Source organism: Mesoplodon mirus (genome assembly GCF_964341445.2).
Source record: "Mesoplodon mirus genome assembly, chromosome: 11".
In the NCBI taxonomy this organism is placed as follows: domain Eukaryota; kingdom Metazoa; phylum Chordata; class Mammalia; order Artiodactyla; family Ziphiidae; genus Mesoplodon; species Mesoplodon mirus.
This window is the reverse complement of record NC_138987.1, coordinates 61,202,845-61,220,715: the sequence shown is the minus strand read 5'-3', so window position 1 is coordinate 61,220,715 and position 17,871 is coordinate 61,202,845. Positions and strand designations below refer to the sequence as shown.

Below are 17,871 nucleotides of genomic sequence, written 5' to 3'. Positions count from 1 at the left end.
ACTAAGGAACGATTGAATAAAACACTGGCTGGGAAGCCTTTGGTGCCGTGGGGTTCCCCTAGGTGAGCCTCTCTGTGCCCCCCTTCCACCTCTCCACAGCTTTTCTACCTGGAAGATCAGAGGCGCCTACGAATCCAGCAGCTGGCCACACTCATACAGAAGACGTACCGAGGCTGGCGCTGCCGCATCCACTACCAGCTCATGCGCAAGAGTCAGATCCTCATTTCCTCTTGGTTTCGGGGCAACATGGTACCTGTTATCCCCAAAGTCCTATCCCCCTTACTCTAATAGGAGAGTGGGAAGTGGAGAGGTGGTTCAGGAGGTGGAGTTTTTCTAACAGGCCCACTGTTTTCTACAGCAAAAGAAACGCTATGGGAAGATGAAGGCATCAGCATTGTTGATCCAGGCTTTTGTGAGAGGTTGGAAGGTAATGGGGAAGGGAGAGGGGTTTCCTCCCCTCACGTGGCTCCTCCGGGTCATGCCAGCTGCTGCTGGTGGGGAAGAGTAGCAGAGAGAAGGTCCTGCCCACACCCAGGACACATCTCTGTGTGATGGTATGTCTGTGTCTTGGTGTGTTTCTGGGTATGCTCTGTGTGTGTCTGGGAGTGTGGATGCATCTTGGGGAGATCTGAATATATGCTTGGGTGTGTTTCTGACTTAGCAGCAGAGCTCTGCCTTCTGCTTTGAGTGTCCTCCTGATTGCCAGCTTGTCTGACTTTACTCTCTCCCTCCAGGTATAGTCTCAGCTCTTTATCTTACTCTGTTCTTTGTGTGGTTGAAAAATAGTAGAACCTCTTCTAGGCCTGTCTTCTGTCTTCCAGGTGTAACTCTCTATCTTTACTTTGGCCCTTTTCTTGTATGTCCCTGCCAGGCCCGCAAGAATTATCGAAAGTACTTCCGGTCAGGGGCTGCCCTCACCTTGTCAAATTTCATCTACAAGAGCATAGTAAGTGGTGGGGATTGAGGGTGGAAACGGGGCATTGAGGAGGGAGGGACAGGTTGTGAAGAGGAAGTATGTGGGGTTTGAGAGGAGGTGACTCAAAGCTTTTCCCCAAGAGCCTCCTCTATCTGATGTACTTAAACCCTGGGAGCAGAGGGGACGGGGCAGCAGCCTGCACGGGGAGGGCCCCAGCGCCTAGGGGCCTCGGGGCAGAATCAGAGCACATTTTGGCATGAATAGACACTGCAGGCAACCTTGTGGCAGGAAGGGGTCCCAGCACACCCACCAACTAGTCCATGGTGAGTAGGCTGGAGAAGAGACTGGGGGGGGGGGCTAGGTGGTTAACAACAGTTGAAGAGGCTGCGCCTCATTGAAGAGCAGAGAGAGGACACACATAGGGTTAAGTAACCCAACCTCCCGAGATTCATTTTAGGGTTGGGGATGAAGGTGGAGGAATCATATCTTCCTTCTATCTCTTCTGACACTGTAGCAGGCCAGGCTGAAACTGAATCTCAGGAAGGACCTTAATTCTGGAGGACTTGGGTCAGGGTGGGCAGGAAGAAGCCAAGAGCAGGCTTGGACGTTCAAACTATGGACAGTTTCCAGTGAGAGGAAAACAGGGACAGAGAGGGGTGATTTCCAGAGACATATATCCGATAGCAATAGTGCTTCTGAGAAGTGTTGGAGGGAAACCAGATGGGGGAGAGCAGCACTCCATTGAAACCTTGGGAAAGACCAGAGAGAAGAGTGGGAGATCTTGGACAGAGGGCTGGAGTGAATTAGAACTGACCTTGGCTGATTTGATTTTTGATGGTTGTTAGGACTCTTACTGACTTTGCTCGTAAAGACACGAGATGCATTGGAGCTCCTCTCTGTTCCCTTGGCTAAGTTGAGGAATGGAGGCTCTGGGCCTCTTTCCCACCTCCCTGAGTCTTCCCTGTGTCCTCCTCCCCCTCCCTGGGGAAGCTCCATTGTCCTAGGCCTCTTCCATTGCCAGGGCTCTCCTCAGGCAGGCTCCAGGGTGTCTGCCTTACCGGAGTACGTGCTCTCTTGCTGCACACCTGAGACCTGTAATCTGATTTTGCTCTTATCTCCTGAATGACCTCTAGTCTGCCTTCTCTTTCACCTGTATATCATCAGGCATCTGCTGAATGTCACCGCAGGAGCTGTTGCCTTTAAACCAGTATTTCAATAAATCAAACCCACTCTGGAAGTCTGCGTATAGGGGACCACAGGGCATTGATTGCCCCAGTGTTTCTGACTAGTCCATATTTTGCCATTGCCTTGCCTATAACTCACTTACGATGTGCTAAGCCCTTTACATGCATTAACTCTAATGCTTTCAACAACCCTCTGAGGTAGGCCCTTATATTTCTCATTTTATTTTATAATTAATTAATTAATTGAACTTTTTTTTTTTTTTGGCCGCTTTGGGTCTTCGTCGCTGCACGTGGGCTTTTCTCTAGTTGTGGCGAGCAGGGGCTACTCTTCGTTGCGGTGCACTGGCTTCTCATTGTGGTGGCTTCTCTTGTTGCAGAGCACGGGGCTCCAGGCTTGTGGGATTCAATAACTGTGGCAAGCGGGCTCAGTAGTTGTGGTGCATGGGCTTAGTTGCTCCGCAGCATGTGGGATCTTCCTGGACCAGGGATCGAACCTGTGTCACCTGCATTGGCAGGTGGATTCTTAACCACTGCACCACCAGGGAAGTCCCGACCTTTTTTTTTTTAAAGCACAAAACCCTATATACTAAAATTGTACACATCAAGTATTGGTCCAATCTTATATCAATCTATTTACAGTCAATTAAACAGCACCATGGTTTTCTTACCTAGGTTAGTTAAACATGCCCAGAAAATTGTTATTCAAAGTATATGTTTTTTTAAAATAAAATATACTCTTTCCCTCATTTTATTGGTAAAAACTAAGGCCCAGAGAGGTTGAATAACTTGTAGGAGTTCCATAGCTGGTATGTGGTAGAGCTGGGATACAAGCTATTTGACTCTAGTTTTAACCACCACCTATGACTGTTCCCCTCCCCTTCCTGCCTCACCACTCCCAACACACTCACAGAGGCCTGGGCAACCCAGGTACCCATGGCTCTGGGTAGACCTGCACACAGGAGGGCTGCATAGGGAAAAGCAGAACTTTCTAGATCTAAAAAAAACAAACAAAAAAGAAAAACCTCAGAATCTCCACATCAATTGGAACATGGGGGATTATGGGACATGCTAAGGAATGTTTATTGAATTAAATCAAACCAGGCCAAGGACTGGGGACTCCAGGGTGATTAGACCAAGCCCACTAGATCTTTGTTGGGGAAGATACAAAGAGCTTGGATAGTTCCTGGAGAGTTACAGCAATACACTGTGTGTTCTGCCTTTTTCTATTTTAGTTTTTTAACCTAATATCTCAGTAAAAAGTTTTCACAAAAATTCCAAAAATTTGGAAGTGTTCAAGGTCCAGTTATTTTCTATACCTTCAGTAATTCTATCCCATAAATAAACAGGGTTCTAGGTGCTCCCTGAGATATAAAGACTTAAGAGTCCTTGTTCTAGATTGGGGGAGACTAAACAGTCAGATGCCATGGGTGAAACTTGATTGGATCCTGGATCAAGAAAAATAAAAACAAAGTCAAAGAGTACCTTTTTAAAGTTTATAAAGGACACTAGAAGAGATTTGCATATACATTACTCTTGGGTGAGTGTGTCCAATTAATGTTAATTTTCTTAGGTATGGTGATAGAATCATGATTGTGTAGGAAAATATCCTGGTTCTTGGGCAATGCGTGCTTAAGCTTTAGAGGAAAATGTTATGATAACTGTAACTACTTTAGGATGCTATAGTAGCCAAGATTTGTACATATGTGTGTATTTCTATACTTACATGCATTTGTATTTATGTGTGCGTGTGTTAGAAAGAGCACAAAGATAGGGTAAGATGTTAACATTATCAGCTGGTGAATTTAGGTGAGAAGTATATGTTATTCAGATGTTCATTGCAATGTTGTTTCAACTTTCACTCAAATTAAAAAAATTTCAAAATAAGTTGTATTACATTTTAAAAAGTAAAAAGTAAAACCTTAAGTCAGATTATGTCACTCTTCCCCTAAGACCCTCTAAAGGTGTTCCATTTCACTCCACATAAAGCCAAATGTCCTTACCACAGCCTACAAGTCCCTTCATGATCTCTCATTCGCTAACCTACTCTCTGATCTTTTCCTCTCTTGCTCAATTTAAGCCAGTCACACTAGCTTTCCTTCTTGTCTGGAATATGCTACCACTCATTCCTGTCTCAGTTCTGCTTTTTTTTGCATCATAGCATATATAATTATTGGAAGCTACAGTCTATGTTTATTTGCTTGTGGGCTGTCTCCTTCTCCACCCACAGTAGAATGTAAACTCAGTGAGAAGAGACTTTGTTTACTCTGTTCACTGCTGTGTCCCCATACCTAGAACAGTGCCAGGCACAGAACAGATGCTCAATGATGTTGAATGGTGAAAAAACTCAGGACCTAGCATCCTGACTCCCAAAGACTCACCCTGTAGAAGAGGGAGATTTCCATGCAAATAACGGTAGTACGAAAACAAGTGTATAGACAAAGTGCTATGGGGCTTCAAAGAAAGGAGAAACACCACTGGCCCAGGGAATCTGGGAGGGCTTTGAGCTGCATCTCAAAGGATAGGTAGAATCTGGGTTGGAAGGGTTGAGCTGAGAGCAGCATGAGCTAAGGCACAGAGTGATAATGAATGGGCTGGGCAGAGGGCAAGTCAGGGAGTCCAGTCTGGTTGGTGTGCCAGGATGAGATAATGCAGGGGATCCTGTGACATGAGGTTGGGCTCTAAGTAGAAGACTCTGAATGCCAGGTTGAGGTGTTGGCCTTGACTGAGCAGAGAGGAGGGAAGATTTGGTACCTGTCCAATAGCTAACACAGACAGTGGGGCAGCCATCTGTAGGCAATTATGAGCCTCGAGAATAGGAAGCTACAGAAGCAAAATATTAAGGCCAGTTTTCATATTGCTCCTCCCACCTCACTACCCTGTGTAGAAGGTATCTGCTTGGAACTACTCCTTCTCTCCCCTCCATCTCCCGTTCACGCTCTTACTGCCCAACCTCAAGTCTACATTCACACTGAAAGAGATCAGGAGGGGACTCCCTTCCATCTCCTTAGCGCCACTTGTTGCTTCTCCCTGTGGGTGGCCTTCTCCCTGAAAGTGGTGGGATCTGGGTGCCAGTTTGCCTGTCAGGAGGCCTTCTCGTCATCCCACTCCCAACCCCCCTGCTCCCAACCCAGGCACGGAAATTCCTACTGGGGCTGAAGAACAATTTGCCGTCTACCAATGTCTTGGACAAAAGGTGGCCAGCTGCCCCTTACAAGTACTTCAACGCAGCTAACCAGGAGCTTCAGAAGCTCTTCTACCAATGGAAGGTGAGCGGGGCCTGGGCAGCCTCTCCTGGTGCTCAGGCAACTCCTCTCTCATTTGTCTTCTTTTTTTTTTCTCCTCCTCCTGATTTTCCTCTTCTGCCTCCCTCTGCCACTTAAATTTTTTTTTTTATTGTGGTAATACATAAAATTTACCATTTTAACCTTTTTTTTTTTTTTTTTTTTTTTGCACTACACGGGCCTCTCACTGTTGTGGCCTCTCCCGTTGCGGAGCACAGGCTCCGGACGCACAGGCTCAGCGGCCATGGCTCACGGGCCCAGCCGCTCTGCGGCATGTGGGATCTTCCCGGACCAGGGCATGAACCCGTGTCCCCTGCATCGGCAGGCGGACTCTCAACCACTGCACCACCAGGGAAGTCCATTTTAACCATTTTTAAGTAAACAGTTCAGTGGCATTAAGCACATTCGCATTGTTGTGCCACCATCACCGCCATCTGTCTCCATACTATTTTTCATCATCCCAAACTGAAACTCTGTACACATTAAGCAATAACTCCCCATTCCTCTGTCCCTCAGCCCCCAGGAAGTATGATCTACTTTCTGCCTCTACGAATTTAACTATTCTAGGTACCTCATATAAGTGAACTCATGCCACATTTGTCCTTTTGTCTGGCTTATTTCACTTAGCACAGAGTTCTTCTACTCAAGAAATACTTTAGAGCACCTGTCTGGGAGTAGGCCTTGTGCTGTGCTGTGGGCACACAGCCCTCCTGGGGCTTGTATTTGACTGCTTCCATCCCCCTCCCCCAGCATCCCTCAGTCCCCCTTCCCCTCCCCAGTGCTCCTCCAGCCCCTGCCCTCTCTGAAGTGTCCTCCTTCCCCTCCCCTGTCACAGTGCAAGAGATTCCGGGATCAGCTGTCCCCGAAGCAGGTAGAGGTCCTAAGGGAGAAGCTCTGTGCCAGCGAACTGTTCAAGGGCAAGAAGGCTTCATACCCCCAGAGGTGAGTGCCTCCCAGACCCTGTGCAGTTTCATCAATAGCAAAGAGAAGATTCCCCAGGTGGAACAGAGCTGTGGTTCTCAAACTTTAGTGTGCCTCAGAATCACCTGGCAGGCTGGATAACAGCCAGGTTGCTGCATGCCCTCCTCAGAGTTTCTGTTTTAGGAGGTCTGGGGTGGGGCCAAAGAATTTGCCTTTCTAACAAGGTCCTAGGGGATGCTGATGTTGGTCCTGGACCATGCTCTGAGAACCACTGAGACACAGGGTATGGCAGAGGATGGGGGATGGAGCACGGGAGGACCAAGATGGGAACTCAGGTGGGGCGGTACAAGGACCTTGGAGGTCGGAGGTAAGGACCTTATCTCCACTGCGTACCTCCCGTGTGTCCTCAGCGTCCCTATTCCATTCCACGGTGACTACATTGGGCTGCAAGGAAACCCCAAGCTACAGAAGCTGAAGGGCAGGGAGGAAGGGCCTGTTCTGGTGGCTGAGACTGTGATGAAGGTCAACCGTGGCAATGGCAAGGTGAAGGCCCATATCCTGAACTCCTCCCCCAGCCTGATCCAGAGCCTCGGCTGGTAGCTGGAAGGGTGGGGATGCATCACAACCCTTCCTCACCCTTTCCTGTTCTGTCTTTAGACTTCCTCTCGAATTCTCCTTCTGACCAAGGGGCATGTGATTATCTCAGACACCAAGAATTACCAGGCCAAGGCTGTCGTGGCACTGAGCAGTGTGGCCGGGGTGTCAGTCACCAGCTTCAAGGATGGGCTTTTTAGCTTGCATCTGAGTGAGGTATCAGAGCTGGGTGGGGACAGGGCCCCAGACTGGAGAAGGTGGTGGGCATCACAGGGCTGGGGCGAGCTGGAGGCCATGGAGAGCAGACCTCTCACTCTGGGCCTTTGATATCTCCCAGGGTGCTCCTGAGGAGAAAAAAATGAATCCCTTCCCTGCTGTTTCTCTCCTTCCTAAGATATCATCAGTGGGCTCCAAGGGGGACTTCCTGCTGGTCAGCGAGCATGTGATTGAACTGCTGACCAAAATGTACCGGGCTGTGCTGGATGCCACGCAGAGGCAGCTTCCAGTCACCGTGACTGAGGAGTAAGGCCATGAGCTGGGGGTGAGGGATGGCTTGGGGCAGATGACCAAGCTGGCGGTCATTGTGACCGGGAAAATTTGTCCTGTCAGAAAGTGAAGCATACTGTGTCAGGTCAGGGCCACCCAAGTTCTCTGCGGCCTTGAGTCTTCTGACATAGGGGGCTGGTGGGGGGATGTACTTGCCTCAAGAAGGGGAGGGGAAGCCACCATGAAAATACAGGAGTAGGGGTGAGGGGATGAGGGCACTAGCTTTGTCTTTCTGTCTGTTCCCCCTCCAGGTTCTCAGTGAGGTTCAAGGAGAGCAGCTTGGCTGTCAAGGTCATCCAGGGCCCTGGGGGTGGTGGGAATGGCAAGCTGAGCTGCAAGAAGAAGGGGAGTCGTTGCCTGCAGGTGACTGTACCATGAGGAGGTGCAGCAGTTTCTTCTTCCTGGACCAGCACCAGCCCGACTCCCACCCACCCACCTTCGTGGGAGGCTCCCGTGCCTGAACCTTCTGATGGGAGGTGGGGCTCAGAGAGTGCAGAACCCTTGAAGAGGACCTTGCTTCTCCCAATCCTTTCCAATCCTCTCTCCAAACTTAGCTTCCTCCCGCCCTCAGCCTCTTTGCCCACTAATAAAACAAGAGGCTTTGCAAACGTTTGGTCATGTGGGTGGGTCCCTGTTCCCCCATCCTTTCACTGGCTTGTACTTAGACCCTCTGCCCCCCTCCCTTTCCTCTCCTCAGGCTCCTTGGAGCCAGCTAATGCAGATAATAAGAATGAAAAAGAAGGGAAATTGTCTCCGGGCTCCTTGACCGGCTGAGCTCTGGCGGGGTTTGGAGAGACTGGGGTGGGGGTGGGGCAGTCGGGGATGGGGCTCAGGTCGCAGGTGGCCAATGAGCTGGTTCATTAAGTGTGTCCCTGGAGGGAAGAAGTGAGGATCCCTGTCTTGGCAGAAACTGGGATTCTCTGGAGATTTAGCCCGGAAAGAGGCCCAAGGCTGGAGGGCTCATGCGAGCTGAGGTGAGCTGGGGAATGCAGGGTCCCCGGCTTCATAGCCCCCTCCACCCCAAGCTCAGCACTGGGCTTTGTCACACCTGCCCCCTGGCACCCCTTTCCTTTCCATACACCAGAGATGCCAGGCTGCTGCCAACAGTTATCTTACTAATCACTGCCCCACAGCTGAGGCCTGCAGCTGGTGGCACTTGACAGGAGGACACGCCCCCCACCCAGACTCTCCCATCTCTATGACTGACCTCTTCCCTCTCATCTTCATTTATTTTCCATGTGTCATCGTCATTATTTCTTTCTTGGTTTCCAACTGTCTCACACCATCTCGTTGTCCCCGTTGCTGTGGGCTCTGACTAATGTTAACACGTAAGAGTTTGTGTAATGCTTTAAATATCACCCTCCCCCACTTCCTTCATGGCTATTTCCTCATAGATTCTGTCTTGTCTAAGCCTCTCCCACTCTGCTCTCTACCTTTGGGGAACAAGCAGCTCCTGGGTTTGCAGTAAACTGTAGACTGCGCTCTATGCGAGCACACAAATGGCTGCCTTTGGTTTCTGTCTGGACGCCTCTGCCTCCTTTCGGACCTCTACCTTCCCTGCCTCTTCCCTGTCCCCGCTGAGTTCACTGTGCCTTGAGGCTGGGGTCTCCCTCCACCTCAGCTTCCACTGGCAGGCAGCTCAGTCCCCAGGTAATCATGCTGGCGGGAGACCTGATGAGCTCATCCTCTTGCCTGCAGATTAATCTAGCCCTCAGAGCACAAGCCAGCCCCGTGTTCTGGCACACCCTGCTCTGAGCTGAGATGGGGCCCAGGGAGGCAGCTCTTCCCAGTGGGTGAGGGGTTAGAGCTGTCGTGGGGAGCCATGTCCAGAGTTCGGGCTCTTGCCACCCTGCCGCCACCCCCAACAGTTCCCCCGTCCTTTACTTCTCAGAACCAGGCCGAGAGGGTGGTGGTGACCAGAGCCTGACCGCCCCCGCTCTCGCCTCATCTCCTGCTCCCAGGGCCCAAATTGTCGTCACTTTCACAGTGAAGTGTCTGGTCATTTTCAGAAGCAATTTCAGGAGAATATGCAGCTGCTGCTCCCTATCCTGCTTTTCCTTTCCCAGGGCTGAAGGCACTGTCAGCTCTCCGGGCTGGGAATGGTAGGAGGGCGGAGGGCTGGGGCCCCTGCTCTCTTTCCTGTCCTCCCCCCGTCAGTCATGTGGATAGATGCTAGGCTGAGGGAGGTGTGTGTGTGGGGGGTCCTCTCTTCTTTACTCTCCCATCTCTCTCTCCCTCCTCCTCTTTCCTGTCTCTGCTTCTCTTCTCTTCTGGAGCTCAGGAGTGTGTGTTTTTGTCCCCTGAAGCCTATAGGAGCTCAGTTTCCCCACCTGTGTTATAGGGCTTGAATTGGCTCCATCATGATGGGAAAAGCTGAAGTTCTGCTGCCCACCCCTGCTCACAGTCAGTCCAGCTCTCTCAAAGTCTAGGCTGTTTGAGCCTCTGGGGGGCACAAGCCATCCTGGAGTCCCCTAACCCCCAAGAGGGGCCATTCGAGCATCTCACAGCACAAACCAGCTCTAGCTCAGCCTCTTGGCTCAGCCCATTTCTTCCCCAGGCTCTGAGGGACTCTTCTCCTTGTGCCGTGGCTTGTCTCCCGGCTGTGTCCTGGCCACAGGACTCGGCATCCTTCCATTCCTCACTGATATCTCCACCCAGTGTCACATATGGCCCAACCCCTCCCCCAGGAGCCCGCGGCACCCCTCCAGGATGTCGAAGGGGTCCACATGTTGCGCCCAAGCTGTGCATGTGGTGGACATAACGCAGGCCAGCTCGCGCGCACAGGCACGTGCCCCACCTTGACCCCTGGGAATGGCCGATTAAAGCATCTCAGCTCAGTGTTTTACTGGCTTCACCCCCAACCTGCACCAGCAATAAAGAGGGTGGGCTCCAGACGGATGATCTGCTAGGGATCCTGCTCCGCTAGGCCAGGGACAGTTAGTGTCTGAGGTGTGGCTTAAAGAGTAAGTGTTCAAAGGAAAAACACCTAGGTTCTCTGTAGCTGCAGTACCTGCTTTACATGCCGTTAGCATTTGATTTGTGGGCAAAGTGAAGCCCAGCCTGCCTTAGCCCTCCGAAGCCTCCCTCCTTCATCACCTCTCTGACTTAGCATCAGCTCTTTCAAGTCTTTGCTAATCCCAGAGATCAAGAGGTGATCAATTCTCCCTGCCATTCCCTTGCTCCCCCCATCCTTGGCTCCTGCCATCCTCTGTGAGATGCCTCATCATCAAAGGACATTATTCATGACGGACCTTTGCTGAATCCTTGCTTCCCTAGTCCCAGGGCTGGGGGCAGGGATGGATGGGTTGGTGGGGGAGGGAAGCTGATATAGAGATGGGACCCAGGAGGCTTTTGTTCTTAGCCCTCAGTCTAACACATTCTTCCTACTGCACCCCCAATTTCCTCCAGCCTGCCCAGCTTGGACCTCCTTTTCCAGATTGGTGAGGAGAAGAGGAGGAGGTGGGCGATGGCCTGGTCCAATTAGGAATAGCATCTGAGCTTCTCAAAGGCATGAACCAGTCATGCCATTAACATGTAAAGAGCCTTCCACTTCTACCTTTTATTCCACTAAAGGCTCCCAGCCCTGAGTCCTGGGCCCTGGTTGCCCCACAGAGCCCTGTAATTAGCTGGGTAATGGGAAGCCTTTAATGAGGCCCCATTGGCCTCTCACATAATTAAGGGGCCTTGAGACCTAGCTGCTGCCCTCACTCGGGGATAAACATGGGGCCCCGTGAAGCCGGAATGACTTCTCAGTATGGCCCAAACCCCAGGGTGGGTAGGTTAGGGAGAGAAACATTTCAGGACCCTAGCAGTGCTTGAGAGGCTCTGTGGAGGATCCACATTGCGGGCCGCAATGCAAGAAACTGGGCTCAGACTTGCTTTTTTGTTTTATAAATAAGTTTTTATTGAGCACCTATTATATGCCAAGCACTATAGAGCTAGGAATCCAACAGTAAAGCGACGGAAGTCCTTGCCCTTATAATGCTGACATTCTGGTGAGATGTGGGGTAGACAGACTATAAGTTAAATTGTAGTATGTTTAATGTAATGTATGAAAAGAAATGAAGGGATATGGAGAATGGAGTGGTAGTAATTTTAAATAGGGTGATTGGGGAAGGTGCTGGTAAGCGGAAGTCTTTGTAGTAAATATGCAACAGAGCTATGATTCTCTTCCCAATCCCAAGATGTAGAAGAGTACAAGGTCCCAAATTTCCAGGTCTTTTGGAGAGGTGGACCCCCAACTCCCTCTGGGAGACTTAACTGTTCCCTTACTGGTCAAAGTACAGACCAGTGCAGTAAAATGAAGGGGAGGTTTGGAGTGAGAAAAACCTGAATTTGAGGCTGTTCTCCAATAGCTATATGTCCTAGAGCATGTGACTGAATTCTTTGAGCCTCAGTTCTCTCATCTGAAAAATAGGAGTATTTCCTACTCACACGGTGGAGGTGATGAAAATCAGTTGGATTGCTCTCTGCCGAAGCATCTTGCAAATGTTCAAATTCTGCACCCGTTATAAACGCTAAGAGTGATGATTGCTCTGGAGCCGGCTTTCACTTTCCCTCCCCTCATCTCCTACAGCAGTACGTTTTTCTCTCTGGGTCTTTTCTCTCTGGATCTGGGTCAGATCCTGACTCTGCCTCTCCCCTGGGATTCTCTTACCTTGGGTGTGAAGTGAGCAGAATAAGGCCCCTCGACTGTGGGGCGTGAACTAGAGGCTTGAAAGTTCAGAGGAGAAGATGCCTGAGCTGTCAGGAGACAGATTAGAGTGGAAAAAAATGCAACTGTGAGGAGAAAAAGAAACAGTTAAGAGGTCAGTGCTGGAGCGGGGGTGAGGGTAGGGGAACAGCCCAGCTGTGGTGCTCCGTCCCTCCTTTCAGAGATGACAGCGGGAAGGATAGAAGTCAGAACCCTGGAAGGATGCCACGACGTCAGGCTGATTCAGGGGTCAAGAGTGGGGTGGGAGGCCATGGGGAGAGGCTCTGGCACTGGGGAGGTGGAGGGGGGCAGACCCTGGAGTTGTCTGCATTCACTAGTGGGGAGAAGTACAAAGCCTACTGGTCTGAGGACCAACGTGATGGGTCAGCTCCAGCTGGGAGGACAGAGGGAGAACTGAGGACTGGAGGGTGTGCCAGACTCACCTCCCAATCGTCAGGGACCTGAGCCTGCTCATCCTGGTGGTGGAAGGGCCAGAGCAGCACCTGGCGGAAATTGTTTTGGCCAGGCAGTTGAGGCTGGAAGTTTAAAGGGCAAAGAGCTGGTGTGTGGACAAGGAGGAGAAAGAGCCCAGGGACTGCACCTGTTGAGGTGGCTCCGGCATGGAAATTTTGTGACAAACCGTACACAACATCATCCCTTAGCATGCACAGCTCAGGGGCTATTGGACTGTGGGGCTGCTGGATAACCCCCGCTCACTGCTGGGTTTGTGCTCTCTGTGTGTGTGTGTGTGTGTGTGTGTGTGTGTGTGGCTGCAGCCTATATCCCTCTTCCCCCCACCAGCCTCCCCCTCCCCTCCAGCCACCCTGGGATTGGTGATTCTCAGCCCCTCCCCCGGCTCCCCCAGACCCTCCCAGAGCCTTTATCTGGGAGCTGGGCCAGAGCTCCTGCCACATTCCCCAAGGCCCTCCACTCCCTGTTTCTCTCTTCACGGCAGCACCAGCAGCGTGTGTGGGGAGTGGACAGTGCTCCTGGCCAGCTCCCCGATCCTGCCAGACCATCTGCCCCAGGCTCAGAGCTGCTCCACAGGTAGGCACAAGCGGCAGAATGTTGGATGGACAGGAGCTGGCACCAAAGGACAGGGGCCGAGTCAGGAGGGAATAAAGGTGGCAGCCTTTGATCGGGGAGCAGGATACTGGGAAGGTGAACAGAAGGAGTCAGTGGGGGTTGATGGAGTGTTTGGAGCCTGTGGGTACAGACTGATTCTTCCTATATTAGAAAGTTTTTGCCTAAGTCTTGGGGTACCTAGGGCTGGAAAATAGCATCCAGGATCCCTCCTCAAGCTGGCTAAGGAAATAGACCCATGCACGTCCTATAAATCTATTATCTTCCCTGGGAGGCTAGAGTCCCCCACATTATTGCGCCATTGCTCATTGTCAGGTGCATATCCTGGGGAAATATGTGATGGGGAAGCAGGGACACTGAGCGCCTCCCAGCTCGGAGACTCTCCCAGACTAAGGCTTGGGCGGGAGAGTTGGGGGCTGGGGAAGCAGGGTCAAGCCAGGCTGCTAGTCATGAATGTCTCCCGTGTTTGCACCTGTGTTGTGTCCTCCTCCTCCTTGCCTTCCCTCTGTCCTGTCTGCACTCCTAGGCATCATGAGTGCCCTGCTGTTTGCAGTTATCCTGACCCTCAGCTTGGCTCGGAGCTTTGAGGCGGTCTGTGAGGAGTCACAGGAACAGGTGGTGCCTGGTGGGAGCCTCGGCAAGGTAAGGCACCCCCTCTGGCTCACCCAGCCTGGCAGAGTACTGGGCAGCATCATAAGGCTGCACTCTGCCTGTCCCACCGTGGTAGGGAGGAAGGTGGGACGGGCGGGTTGGGAGTTACCCATCAGAGGGTTGGACAGCCCAGCCTCTCCAGTGGCCTCATGTTCTCCCAGTATGTCCATCAGTGTCTCTGTCCCTCTGCATGCCTTTGACACCTTGTACATGAAATGTGCGGCACTAATATGTTGTTTGGTTGGCTGATTGTCCGGTGACCTGGTGATTGGATGGTACTGTGAGGGGTAGGGTAGTGTGGTCTCAGGTTCCCTATGGTCCAGCTCAGGTTCTGTCCCTTTGCAGGGGGGCAGATCCTCTCCACTTCCTGGATGGTATGAGACACAGTCAAAACTTCTCTCCCCAATAGTCATTTGTGTGCTCTTTTACCTATCAGCTATATGTATTATTTTTTTTTCAAAATTCAAAGAAATTCCCGTATCCCCTGCTCATCCACCTCCAATAACCTCAGGTGCTCCTAACATTCCAACCCTTTCTTCCCTCCTCTCCCATGTCCCCCTCTAGCCTCTGCTTAGTCAGGATAGGAAAAAAACCCACAAAACAGGTTGGGCCCCAATTTCCAAAGTTCATCTAAGAAAAAGAGTAGGAGTTATCAGGGTAGTGGTACTGGGGGAGAGCAGGGAGGAAGTCTTCTCAAGGTTTTGAAAAGACAGCAGTTACATTGGTACGAATACTTTTAAGATGATTACAGGTGGAACTTACTTCATATTCAGTGTGTGAAGTCTAACTGCCTCTCCAGCTCAGATCTGTTTAGCATCTCATTACAGGAGGTGCGCAGAGTATTTGAACAATTTGGGGAAGTGGCTGTGTGGGAAGATGTGGGCTGGGCGAAGAGAGAGATCACCAGCCTTCATCCAGCTGGTGAGGTGTCCCAAGGCATGATAGGCTGGCATCCTTGCAGTAGTTGCACCAGCTCCAAAAGACCAGAACCAGTTCAAAAAACACACAGCGAGTGCCAGATATGGGCTGGACACTGTGTTTGGAGCCCAAAGTTCCAGCTGGAGACAGTCAGAATATCTGGATCTGTTCCTCGGAGACAAACTTGCTTTGAGACCTTGCCCCTCTTGGTCAATAAAATAGAGATTGCCATCCTGCCCCTTCTCCCTGCAGGTCCAAGAGGATGAGGGAAATTGGGACGGAACAGGAGTAGGATGTATGTGTGCCTGGGCAGCCAGGTTGGCATGTGTGTGGGGGCATCCTGGGTAAATGCCCATCTGCGTGTGCTCAGCCGCCCAAGGACCCCTAGGCTCTGGAGAGAGAGGCACCGCTGAGATTCAAGGTGAAAATCTCCAAACATGATCAATTGGCATTATCTCTCGGCAGCTGCAATAAACTGGGTGTATGATGTGTGCCCACCAACCATCCTGCTGTGCCCAAGTTGCTAAAAAAGAAACCACCAAGATGAGAAAGAACCCCTGTTTGGCAGCAGGTCTAGAATGGGGTTCATCTGTGGAGGGGAAGAAGAGGCTTCATTCTGAGCATGCTGCCTTTGTGAAATTCTAAATCCAGGGGAGAGAGGAGAGAGGGAGAGAAAACCAGAGGCAGAGAGCTGATGGAGAAGAAAAGAGAGGGCGAGGTGGTGGGAAACGCAGGGAGAGGAACATCCACGGACACAGTGCAGAGGGGGGGCAATTTCAGGATTGCTGGTGGCCCGGACTGCCTACCCCCACCCGTCCCCAGGACCGAGTCCTGTCTGTGACTCAATCATGGAGCACAGACCAGAGGACACTAGCTCTGTCTGATGAGCCTTTCTTGGGAGTGCGGGAATTCCTGGCTCATTCACTTAGTGGGGCAGCCACATTGTTGGTCAAACCGGTTCTGGGTATGCCAGGGAGAAAAGAACCAATGACCCTTCTCACTGAGAGGTGGCAGGAGCTGCGAGGGGGCCCCAAGGGTCAGTCCCCTTTGAGCTTGGGATATAGCATGACCAACTCCCAGCTTTCCTGGGACTGTCCCAGCTTGAACACTGAAAGCCCCACATACCTGGGCAAACTGGGACAGTTGGTCGGCCTACAGGGATGCCCAACGTGTTCCCTTTACACGTGCTTCCCAAACCCTGCTGTGCCTATGAATCACCTGGGGGCCTGGTTAAGATGCAGATTCTGTCTCAGTAGGTCTGGCATAGGACCAAGATTATGTATTTTTAGCAAGCTCCCAGCGGCGATGCTGCTGGTCCATGGACCACACTTTGAGAACCTACTTCTCTTCTAGTGTAAACCAGAGGAAATCCTGAAAGAAATAGGATGTTAAGTTCAGCTGTGATGAGCTCAAGAAGAGGCCATTTCTTGTGGGGAAAGAGTGAGTGGATTGGGTGTGAGCCTCCTCCTCAGCCCTCTTTGTTTCTCTCCCCAGAAGGACTCGAATCTCTACCAGCTGCCCCCGTCGTTGCTCCGGAGACTCTATGACAGCCGCTCAGTCTCCCTGGATGGATTGCTCAAAATGCTGAGCAAGGCTAGCGTGGGTAGGAAGCAGGCCCGGGCAGAGGGGCGTGTGGGGCAGGATTCTGAAGATTAAATAGACCTGGGAGACCCCTTCGAGTGGGAAGGAGACTGGAGATGGCTTAGTGAATTATTGAGGGCTGTGATCTGAACCCCCTCTAATCATCACTTTGCAGATTCCTTTCCCCAGTTACATGCCTGTTCTTGCTTCACAGGTCCTAAGGAGTCGTCACTTCCCCAGAAACGTGAGTAGCCTCTTCTCCCTCCCGATCTCTGCTGACCACTTGCCTAGAGCTCCATGGGCACAGGGCCCAGTGACTATTTCGGCTGGCCCCGGCTCAGCTGGCGCAAACAACATGCCAGCTGCAACTGCTCAGCCAGCCTTTCCTGAATGGGAGAGGCCACTGAGAGCCAGAGGAAGCAGGTGTGCGGGGCATGGTGGAGTCTCCCTCCACTGGTAGGTTAGTGGAAACCAAGAGGGTCTCTTGGTGGCTGTGAAGATTCTAAGCCAGGCACCTGCTGGGTGGGAGAATTTTAGAGAGTTCTCGAAATGCGGGGGAGGGAGAGGTAGACAGAGAGGGTGGGCCTAGGGGACAGCCTGCTAACTGCGGGGAGTAAGCTGTGGTGAGACACCGAAACAGAGACCAGAAGCCCAACCTCAGAAGTCTTGACACATGTCTGGGGAAAAGTATCAGCCCCTCACTATCACTGCTGAAAATGTTGGCCCTGTTTCTGCAGGTGACATGCATGACTTCTTTGTGGGTCTCATGGGCAAGAGGAACATCCAGCCAGGTAGGAACATATGGAGGTCGGTGGAAGGGCTAGGGTGCTGGCAAAGATGTAGCAGAAGTCAACTGCTTCATATTTGTCACCAGAGGGAAAGACAGGACTTTTCTTAGCTACAGTGAGGGTTCCTCCGCCCCTTCTACCCGATCGGCTTGGGTCCACAGTCCAGCCCTCTCCGGGAGCACAGGACGGAGACCTTTATAAGATAGTCCTGCTGCAGCTGGGAGGGGGTCAGGCAAGCTCTGCTTCTCCCCCGCCCCCCGCCCCCATCTCCCAAACAGAGCATCCCTCTACTTCCCAACTCTGTCTTCCAATGCTGTCCTTCATAGCCAGCCCTTTGCTATTGGGTCAGGGTGAAGGTCGTATGCAGAAAATTCCCTCCTAACTACACTGTTTACTTCACCCCAGACACTCCTGTTGATATGAACCAAGAGAACGTCCCCAGCTTTGGAACCTTCAAGTATCCCTCCAATGTGGAATGAGGTAAGGACTTAGGGAGAGGAGAGGGGACTGTGTGTGTGTACGTGTGTGTGGGGGTAGGTTGCCAGAGGAGCACTGGAGCATTTCCTCTGATGCTATGTGTATTAATGCTCATAATTAATGGCCTAAATACAGTGCCTGACACTTAGAAGTATGTGCTTGCCTGTGATCACACACACACACACACACACACACACACACACAGAGTTTCTCATCTCTTTCCAGTCTCATGGACCCC

At 51.5% G+C, this 17,871-nt stretch overlaps 1 protein-coding gene across 1 annotated transcript in view; it reads left to right on the top strand.

Moving 5' to 3' along the window:
- MYO1A (myosin IA) overlaps positions 1–17,635 on the top strand; it is a gene marked incomplete at its 3' end in the record, with an annotated part of 28,589 nt that extends 10,954 nt beyond the window's left edge. Inside the window, exons 19-34 of the mRNA XM_082635321.1 lie at positions 100–249; positions 359–427; positions 872–946; positions 5,232–5,366; positions 6,217–6,323; positions 6,713–6,845; positions 6,960–7,112; positions 7,291–7,418; positions 7,694–7,811; positions 10,879–10,901; positions 13,091–13,182; positions 13,745–13,860; positions 16,285–16,390; positions 16,583–16,612; positions 17,106–17,159; positions 17,562–17,635. Coding sequence (XP_082491447.1) covers positions 100–249; positions 359–427; positions 872–946; positions 5,232–5,366; positions 6,217–6,323; positions 6,713–6,845; positions 6,960–7,112; positions 7,291–7,418; positions 7,694–7,811; positions 10,879–10,901; positions 13,091–13,182; positions 13,745–13,860; positions 16,285–16,390; positions 16,583–16,612; positions 17,106–17,159; positions 17,562–17,635 — 1,563 coding nt within the window. The remainder of the gene's footprint in view (positions 1–99; positions 250–358; positions 428–871; positions 947–5,231; positions 5,367–6,216; positions 6,324–6,712; positions 6,846–6,959; positions 7,113–7,290; positions 7,419–7,693; positions 7,812–10,878; positions 10,902–13,090; positions 13,183–13,744; positions 13,861–16,284; positions 16,391–16,582; positions 16,613–17,105; positions 17,160–17,561) is intronic.
- Positions 17,636–17,871: the final 236 nt, after the last annotated feature.